This window comes from Phacochoerus africanus, chromosome 8 (genome assembly GCF_016906955.1).
Source record: "Phacochoerus africanus isolate WHEZ1 chromosome 8, ROS_Pafr_v1, whole genome shotgun sequence".
Classification (NCBI taxonomy): Eukaryota; Metazoa; Chordata; class Mammalia; order Artiodactyla; family Suidae; genus Phacochoerus; species Phacochoerus africanus.
Window position 1 is genome coordinate 168,992,306 of NC_062551.1, and position 10,014 is coordinate 169,002,319.

The 10,014-nt window shown below is 57.2% G+C and overlaps 1 protein-coding gene across 1 annotated transcript in view; it reads left to right on the plus strand.

Annotated features, from left to right (window-relative positions):
* HIVEP3 (HIVEP zinc finger 3) overlaps window positions 1–4,384 on the plus strand; it is a 126,927-nt gene extending 122,543 nt beyond the window's left edge. The window contains 4 exon segments of the mRNA XM_047789528.1: window positions 1–122; window positions 1,236–1,514; window positions 1,516–1,644; window positions 1,646–4,384. Coding sequence (XP_047645484.1) covers window positions 1–122; window positions 1,236–1,514; window positions 1,516–1,644; window positions 1,646–2,047 — 932 coding nt within the window. The 3' untranslated portion in view covers window positions 2,048–4,384.
* Window positions 4,385–10,014: the final 5,630 nt, after the last annotated feature.

Sequence of the window (10,014 nt, forward strand, 5' to 3'; positions counted from 1 at the left end):
GCCCCTCGGCGGGCGAGCGTGGCCCAGGCTCAGGGCTGGCCCCACGGGCTCTCTACCTGCCCGCGCCTCTACCTCACAAGCTTCTCGGCAGAAGCCCAGCGGAGACCTGCACCTCCACGTGGGTGAGTTCCTGCCCCCACCCCTCCCAGAAGGGCTGGGCCACTTCTCGTCAGCGGGCAGGGGGCGACCACCTCTGCCCTCCCCGGAGCAGCCCCCAGCCAGCCCACCGGTCACCAATAACTTAGCAGACGTGACCTATGCCAGGGGCCATGCTGGGTGCCTGGAACCCGTGAGTTTAGCCTCAGAGGCAGCAGAGCACGGACCCTGGAGCTGGATGTCCCAGGATTAAGTTCAGGTTCCGCCGCTTCCGAGCAGCATGGCCTTGGCAGGAGGTGCACATCCTTGTGCCATTTCTTCCCCCCTGACCACATCCCCGCGTGTGCTGTGGGCAGACGGCAGAGCTCAAGCAAAGTCACTGCCTCTCCAGCAGCTCTGCCATCTGCACCCTCACGGCCAGCACCGTCCCTGCCACCATCACTGCCACCACCACTGTCCTGTCACCATCACTCGCGCCATCCCGACATCCCAGCACGCCATCACTGCCACCCCGTCAGCTTGATCCCTCTTGTCGCCATCACCGTCCAACACCGTCCCTGCCACCATCGCTGCTCTGACCCCCCGGCACGGGTACCGCCATCATCATCCACACCTTTCCTGTCACCAGGGTGTCAAGACCCAACATCGCCACTCACCCCCAGCAGCGTCAGCAGCCTCACTCAGAGATTCAAGCTCCCGGGGCGGGCACAGTCTAGGAATCTTAACTTGATTTTTAATTGTGGAGTCACGTTAAAATTCCTGGTGGTGGGAAAAGGTCAGGAGTCCAGAGAGGGCAAAGCTGGGTCGCTACCCTTTGAGAAACAGGAAAAGCAGCAGAACTAAGACCAAGGGCAGGGGCATGGCGGCCAAGAAGCCCCCGTCCTCCGAAGACGGACGGGCTGGCCGGAAGCATGGGGACCATAGGTCCTGCGTGTGCTCATGGTCCCTGGAGGGCTGGGGACCGCGCGCTCCGGCGCGGGCACCGCACCCGTGCCGCTGTGGGTGGGGGCTTTGGAGCTCCTGCTCCGCCGGGCCTTGCTCAGTGATCGCAGCCCGTGGCCTCCTCATCCCGGCGCCTCGGGGGCTCTCTGTGCCCAGCACAGAGCCGTGCCTCACCCTGTCTTGTTTTCTGACCCCAGCAGAAGGCCGAGTCGCCAAGTCCCTCCGGGTCTCCGGGCCCCGCCCATCCTCTCTCCGCGCGCCCCTTCTCGGCCCCGCACGACTTCCACGGCCACGGCCCGGCCCGCACGGAGGAGAACCTCTTCAGCCACCTGCCTCTGCACTCGCGGCACCTGGCCCGCGCCCCATGCCCCCTGATTCCCATCGGCGGGATCCAGATGGTGCAGGCCCGGCCCGGGGCGCACCCTGCCCTGCTGCCCGGGCCCCGCGCCGCCTGGATCAGCGGCTTCTCCGGGGGCGGGCAGCGACCTGACGGGCGCCCGGGAGGCCCAGGAGCGAGGCCGCGGGAGTCCCACCGAGAGCTCATCGGCCTCCGTGTCCCCCGTGGCCAAGGTCTCCAAATTCACCCTCTCCTCGGAGCTGGAGGCCGGGGGACTGCCCCCAGGAGAGGGGGCGGACGAGCGGGGGCCCCCGCGGACCGCCCGGCTGGGAGCCCCGGGGGCCCGAGGGGCCCGCAGACCCCGCGCACTGCGCCCGCACCCCGCCGGAGGCGTCGCCCCGGCCGCCCCAGGGCCGCCGCCCGGGGCCCCGGAGCCCCCGGCTGGAGTCGCCGCCGCTCGCGCCCGCCCGGCCCGCGGCCTGTGCCCCGCCGCCGCTGGACCGCAGCAGCTCGGTGGGCTGCCTGGCCGAGGCCTCCGCCCGCTTCCCAGCCCGGAGGAGGAACCTCTCGGGGGACCCCAGGACCAGCCAGAGCTCCCCCGAGCCCTCAGGAAGTGGGGGCCCCGGGGCCCCCCCGCGCCAGCCTGAGGACCCAGCGCCCCGGGGCCCTTAGCCTCCCCGACCGTCCGCTTCTGCATCTGCGGCTTCCCGGGTTCGGCCACGGACGTTTCCAGCCCGCCTCCCTGGCAGCATCTCGCCGCGCGGCTCCCAGCGCATCTGTGGATCTGTCCAAGCAGCTTCTGCTCAGCCCCCACCTGTCTGATCTTCCCACCACGTATGCAGTGACCTGTGCCTTTTTCTAGTACCTTTTGTTGCTTGAAAAGAAACAAACACCCACACACACACACACACACACACCAAACATCAAAGAGCCCGCTGAGGAGTTGGAGGCTGTGAATATTTTAGGTGAGGTGGGGCCTCATCCTGGGCCACTGCAGTGGCAGCAGCCACCACCAACGCCCCCTCCCCCCGACCCCCAAGGCTGGCAAGAGGCGGTCATTTGCTGAGAGAAATGGGATGCACTGAGAGAGGAAAAAAAAAAAAAGAAAGAAACTTTTAAAAACATATAATTAAATGTAAAAGCAAGCGCTCCTATGTACACATGTTTATGGTTCCTGTTTATTGCTGCTTTGGCCCACCTCAGCTTAGTGGCCACCCCTGGCTGTCAGCAGAAGGGCCAGAGGCCCAGGACAGAGGGATGGGCGGGGAGACTCCACGAGCAGACCCAGAAAACTCCAACTTGCTTTTCCCGCTTGAAGAAAAGGTTAAGGTTCCTAGGATTCCAACACCACATATTTGGGGCGGGTAGTGAGTAGGAGCTTCCAGACACGGAACGGGGGCGGGGGTGGGGGTGGTTCTGAGTCGGTGATCCCATCCTGGCGCTTGACCCGTAGACAAAGCCCCCTGCCTCTGCTCTGTACCCCACCCCCACCCCCAGGCTGGGAAAGGCGTCTTGGCCATCCATCTCCTGGTTCCTAACCGTCTGACCTGGGCCTTGCCCTCGGTGCCCCAGCCATTGGCTGCCTTCCTTGTTCTAGAAATGATCCTCCAGGCTGAAGTGTCAGGGCCCGCCCAACCCCCTGGGGTCAAGATCCAAGGTGCATCGCCTTGCCATTCCTGGGGCCAGGCTTGGGCTTCATTTCACATTTGGTCCCTGGGGTACAAAGGGCTCTATTTCCTCCAGGGCTGGGCTTTTCCAGTGATTGGCACAAGAAGTTTGCAGGGATCTCTTTCTGGAACTCTTTGCTGCAGAACCGGTCCCCCTGTCCCCACCCCACACACTGTCAGGCCTCTGCTACCCCCAGGGAGTACCCAGAACCATGACTGGTGGGAACTGCCCAAGCCTCCTATTGGTTGGCTGAAACCTCTTTCCAAAAAATAAGAACATATAGAAAGAAGGAAAGCAAGCAAGCAAGCGAATGCTGTTTGCTACTTTCCCTAGCTACCTGTTGTCCAAGGTCATTTGAATTTTTCTCCAAAACAGTCAGTCAGAGCCAGTGCCTCCTTCCTCATCCCCAGCCCCTCCTTCATGAGGCTGCCTTGTGTTTCCTGGGGCAAAAACCTACTTTGTAAAAAAAAAGAAAAAAAGAAAGAAAAAGAAGAAAAGGAACATGACTAGAAATTAAAAATCCAAGTTGAAAGATGGAGCTCATTTACCCAGCCCTGGGATTGGCGGGTGTTTCCCCAGCCTCCAGAAATTATTTCCTTTCATTTCCACCAGGGGGGAGGCCCAGGGACACAGTCACGGCCCGCCAGGCTAGGTGCTAAGGCCACAGAGCAGGAACCGCCTTGGCCAGGCCACCGTCCTCAGCCAGGCTCTTTGAATCCTGTGCCCAAGGGGGCTCCTGGGCCATGGAAGTTGTGCAGCCAGGATGCCGTTACGACACGGAGGGTCGAGGCACTTCCGTGAGCTCCCCACCCTCGGGCATAATCGCCTTCTTGGCCAGTTCAGGGCCTTTCTGTTCTTGGCCTCTGCTGCGAGGCCAAGCCAGCCACAGGTCAGCCTCCAGCCCACCGCCTAGCTCATTTCCCTTTGGCCAAGATAAAAACAGGGCCATAGGAAAGGGCCTCCCTGGGGGTGTTCTGGGCTCCAGCCAGCACTTCCCAGCTGCCTGACCCAGAGGCTGGGGTTCTCGGACTCCCTGGAAGAAGGCCGTACTGGCACTGATTTGGCCTGGCAGGGAGCGGGAAGGAACCCGGGGCATCACAGCCAAGGCCAGAGGCCAGGGCTTTCCTCACCCTTGCCTTTTAGCCCCACCCTGGGGGGCTACCCAAGGGCTAGAGACTTCCAACCCTGAGGCCCAGAGCTGGATAAAGAGCCCTGTTTCAGCCCAGGTTTGAAATCCTCCTCGGCAAGCTCTTTCAGTCCCCAGGCCTACAAAACGGCAGACAGGGAGCTCTGCTAGACTAGACCCTGACCTGGGGGGCAGCCACGCCCCTCCCCCGCAGCTCCCCCCCCCCCCCCCGCCCCCTGCCCCTACCCCACCCCACCCCACCCCACCCCACCGGGCTCAGAAAGCCCTTCCTTCCTGGAGGCCTAGCCAGAGACAGTGTGGCCAGCCAGGGAGAGTCCTCATGGCCACTCAGGCTCCCAGGCCCAGGCCAGGAGTCACTGGAGACCCGTTTCTCAATGACAGGTACACGATATGCACACATTCTGATCAAAGGGCTTCTTCCCTGTGCAGTTGCCCAGAGACATGGAACTGGTGCCACCAGCCAGGGCCGTGTGTCCCGGGGCATGGCTCTAACCCCCTCTACCAGACTCTGTTCCTGCTCCCCCACCCACAGGCACCCCTTCCCAGTGTGGAAGAAGACTCGCTCCGTGCCCTCCGCAGGCCCCTGCCCTGCTCCGCTCCTCGTGCCTTTCCAGCCTGACTGTGACTCTCTGTCCCAGTTGGGGACGCGGTAGAGGAAGCAGGGCTGACTTGGTGGCACAGACACCTGTCGTGTGCTATGTTGAAATGTTTGAGGTGACCATTCCCTGGTTCGGGCCTGCACTGGCCCTCAGGGGGCGGGGGCTGGTGGGGCGGCTGACCCACCTGCTGAGGTGTCAGAGCCAGCCTTGTCTTCTGTTAGGGATTCCAAGCCCCCTGGCCCCTGGCCTACACTCCAGGATGCCCTTAACCCTGGGCAGGCTCGGGGTCCTTCTGGGTACCACCCCCGTTCCTCCCCGAGTTACCTTTTACCAAAGCCCCAGCCCCTTGCCCTCCCCCAACCACGGCCCCACCACGGAGACCCTCCAGGAGGCGGACGACCGCCCCCTGCCCACTCTCCCACCTCTCCATCCCCCCAACTTCCAGACCCAGCAGCCCCTCCGCCAGCCTCTGCTGGGAGAAGTCTGAACGAATTCGTTTCCAGATCCCTCAAGCCCCGCTGCTCCGTCTTCTCGCCGCCCTCTTGAATAGGAACAAGCAATACTGCTGAGCTGAATGGCTCTCTAGCCCTTTCTCCAGACACATCCTCTTTGAAGCAAAAAATTCTGCTCGGGCCGTCGTCCTTGGAGACCACATGTGCAGCCCTGACCGAGGGGAGAAATACCCACAGGCCTGGTCCCCCAACTCCGCTTCCGTGTCTTGAATCCCATCCGCTGTCCACTGGAAAAACCGCTCCGGCTTTTAGGATCACTTTACCAAACCTAGTGTTCAACGAGGAAGAGCAAAGAAACGGAGAAAAAAAAGAAATGTGCAGGCGAATGTAAGATACAGACTCTCTGTAAGATAAATATTTGCCTTTTTGTTCCCCGAGGTGTACGTATTCTGTACGTGAAGTTGTCTGTAGGGAGTTTCTATGTTCTTAAATATGGCAATACATTCCAAAACGCGTGCTGTGGATACATGTACAGCAACCACACTGGGATGGGGTAGGTTTGCCTGTAACTTTATTTAAACGCCAGTTTCTACACTTGCATCTTGCAATATCGGTATGGTATGTATCAGTGCAAAAGAAAAAAAAAAACTCAACAAAAATCCTGCAGGTCTAAAGCACAGAGTCTGATGTACAAAGGAAAAAACTGCTCCGTATTGATGTGTGACCTTCGTTGTAAATGACATCCGTACTGTGAATGAGAAGTTTTTACAAGTATAATAATTGCCTTTATTACAGTTCTGGCTGAGTGTTCAGCCTGAGGATATTTTTTAAAAAAAAAAACAGCACGTTGGAATAAATTTGAAAATCCCAACAGAGGCCTGCTTGCCTGGCTCGTGGTTTTTCTTAGGGCTGTAGAATGTCAGAATCAGAGGCACACTTGGCGTCCCAAGTGCTTCTTTTGCTACAGAGAACTCAGGCCCAGAGAAGGCAAGTGACCAGGCCATAGTCACACAGCCTGAGATTCAAGGGGCCCCTCCCTTCCAGGCCTGGCAAGAGGCATGGGAACCTTGCCATGTGGTTTGGGGTCTGTATGCGTTGCCCAGGGCGGCCATAACAAATTCACAAACTGGTAGCATCAAACAGCAGAAATGTATACGCTCATGTTTCTGGAGGCCGGAAGCCTGTAGTCAAGGTGTTGTTTCGTTCGGGGGGGGGGGGGGGGGCCGAGGGAGTCTCTGTTCCACGCCTCTCTCCTAGCCTCTGGGGGCTGCAGGCAATCCTTGGCCTCCCTGGGCTTGTGGCTGCACCCTGCCCATCTCTGCCTCTGTCTTTGTATTGCTGTCTTCGCCCTGTGTTTCCTCTAAGGACCCTCATCATTGGATTTGGGGCCCACCCTCATCCAGGGGGATCTCATCTTGAGATCTTTACCTTAATTATATCTGCAAAACTCCTTTTCCAAATAAGGTTTCACTCACAGGTTTCCAGGGGTTACGACATAGACTTATTCTTTTTTTTTTTTTTTTTGTCTTTTGTCTTTTTGTTGTTGCTGTTGTTGCTATTTCTTGGGCCGCTTCTGCGGCATATGGAGGTTCCCAGGCTAGGGGTTGAATCGGAGCTGTAGCCACCGGCCTACGCCAGAGCCACAGCAATGCAGGATCCGAGCCGCGTCTGCAACCTACACCACAGCCCACGGCAACGCCGGATCGTTAACCCACTGAGCAAGGGCAGGGACCGAACCCGCAACCTCATGGTTCCTAGTCGGATTCGTTAACCACTGCGCCACGACGGGAACTCCATAGACTTATTCTTGAAGGGCTGCCCTTCAGCGCATTACAAAGCAAGGAATCTGATCATGGCATTGGGCACATTGTGGGATTTCAAGGCCTCTTGATGGAGACAGAGCTCAAAGCCTCTGGCCAAGACAAGAACTGCCAGAGCCTCCTCGTTGCCCCGCCCGTCTCATTGTAATGCCCCTTCCCCCGCCTTGAGCAACCTGTCCCACTCGGTCCTACTCCTACCAGGAAAGGCAGGTGGCCCACAATTCTCCCTACCCCAAAGGGGCTTTCTATGCCCCCAGCCAACCAGCAAGGATATCAGAAGACCCCTCTTCCCCAACCAATCTGCAGGTCAGCAGGTGTCTCATGAGACCTCTCCTCTCTCCCTGGGCCCTAAGAACAGACACGACCACATGCTCGGGGCCGGGTCACCCTGCTTATCAGGAAGTCTTCCCGCTGCACTAGCAGCAGGTCTTATCTCCACAACCTTACCTTTCTTTTCACCCACCCACCCACCTGCTATTAATCTGGAATACTTTTTTCCAACCCACATGCCTGGACCACTGCATGAGTTACTCAACCTCCCTGGGCTTTCTCTTTCCTGATTTGCAAAGGGGAGGGCTGTTGGGAGGATTCAATGAGACAGTGTTCACAGCATGGCTTAGAGAACCTTGAACCTAGTAAGCCTTCAGCAAATAGCCTCTGAACGGGCTTTGCATGGGCTGCTGGAGTTCCAAGGGTGGAAAAGACAGGTATGGAGCCCCACCTTTCCCATCCATTAAAGACCTGCTGAGTGCCCGTGGGACACCAGTTGTCAGATAGGACAGAGGGCAGAACAGTCCTGCCCTCAGAGAGCTTACACTCTAACAGGGAGGCCATCACGCAAGCAATGACCTCATTAACTACTCAGTCACAGTGGCCCGCAATTGCTGCTGCAGGAGTGACCGGAGCTCCAGTCCAGAGTGAGCCTGGGGTCACCTCGAAGACCTTTCCCGGAAGGCTCCTGGGAACGGGGGTGGGCAGAGGCGGGGAGGCCAAGAGCAGGAGCAGACGAGGAGGCAAAGGGATAATCAAGAGGGGCCCTCAGGGTGAAATGCTGCCCAGAAACTTAACACTAAGAACCTAAGCAGGCCGGCTTGTTTCAGCAGCAAGGGACTCATGGCTGACCCAGGGAGAAGCTGGCCTAGCCGGGCACATGGCACGCGGGAGGCCCTTCGCGGACACTGCTAGTGATGAAGCAATGAGTGAATGAATGGTAGAGGCAGAGGGTGCTGGCTGGGGACTGAGCAGAGGGGTAAGTGGGGACAGCAGGTCCAAACACCTTTCCCAGGGCCTGGCGGGGGAGGGGAGGGGAGGGGCGACCTGGAGAAGTAGCTGGAGGGAGGCGTGGGGTCCCGGGAAGAAGACCTGAGTGTGTTGTGGGGGAGGGGCTGATGGCAAGGAGATGGTGAGTCTCCGCCCTGCTTGACTGAGAGGAGATGCATAAGGTGAACGATATGGCGTTTCATTAAAAAAGTAAAACCAGAGTTACCATGAGACCAGCAATCCTACTCCTGGGCGTATATCAGAAGAGAACCCCAAGCCAAAAAGATTCGTGCACCTCGGAGTTCCCACCGCGGCTCAGTGGTTAACGAATCTGACTAGCATCCATGAGGACACAGGTTCAATCCCTGGCCTCGCTCAGTGCGTTAAGGATCTGGCATTGCCGTGAGCTGTGGTGTAGGTCGAAGATGTGGCTCGGATCCCCCACTGCTGTGGCTGTGGCACAGGCCAGAAGCTACAGCTCTGATTCAACCCCTAGCCTGGGAACCTCCATATGCATGGGTGCAGCCCTAAAAAGCTAATAAAATAAAACAAAATAAATAAAACAAAATAAAATAAAATACTCAAGCAGCTCAATGCTCACAGCAGCCCTATTTACAATAGCAAAGACATGGAAGCAACCTAAATGCCCTTTAACAGATGAATGGATAAGGAATATGTAGCACATATACACCATGAAATACTACTCAGCCATAAAAAAGAATGAAGTAACACCATCTGCAGCAACATGGATGGACCTGGAAATTATCATACTAAGTGAGGGAAGTCAAACAGAGAAAGACAAATATCATACGGTATCACTTATATGTGGAATCTAAAATATCACACAAAGAGGAGTTCCCGTTGAGACTCAGTGGGTTAAGAACCTGACATACATCTGTGAGGATGCAGGGTCAATTCCTGGCCTTACTCAGTGGGTTAAGGATCCGACGTTGCCAGAACCTGCTGTGTGGGTTGCAGATGTAGCTTGGATCCAGTGTTGCTGTGGCTGTGGTGCAGGCCTGCAGCTGCACTTCTGACTTGACCCCTCGCCCCTGGAACTTCCATATGCTGCAGGTGCAGCCGAAATAAACAAACAAATGAATAAATAAATGAATAAAATAATATATGACACGCATAAACTTATTTACAAAATAGAAACGGACTCACGGACATAGAAAACAAACTTAGAGTTACCGAAGAGGAAGGGAGGGGACAAATTAGGAGATTGGGGTTAATTTAAGTGGGACCAATGGTAGAGACAGGCTGTGTATAAAACAGAGAAACCAGGACCTCTGCTGCACAGCACAGAGAATCACATTCAACATTTTGTAATAATCCGTAGTGGAAAAGGATACATCTCCATGGCTATAGAATATGCTTAACCTGGAGACAGACGTGCCTCCGTTCACGTCTCATCAGCCACAGGAAGTCACACGGCCCTGCCTGGTGGAAGAAACTTCCAGAGGAATACACATAAGCAGCACCGGAGTTCCCGTCGTGGCGCAGCGGAAACAAATCCGACTAGGAACCATGAGGTTGCAGGTTCGATCCCTGGCCTCGCTCCGTGGGTTAAGGATCTGGTGTTGCCGTGAGCTGCGGTGTAAGTCACAGATGTGGCTGGGATCCTGCGTGGCCGTGACTGTGGTGTAGGCCGGCAGCTACAGCTCTGGTTTGACGCCTCGCCTGGGAACCT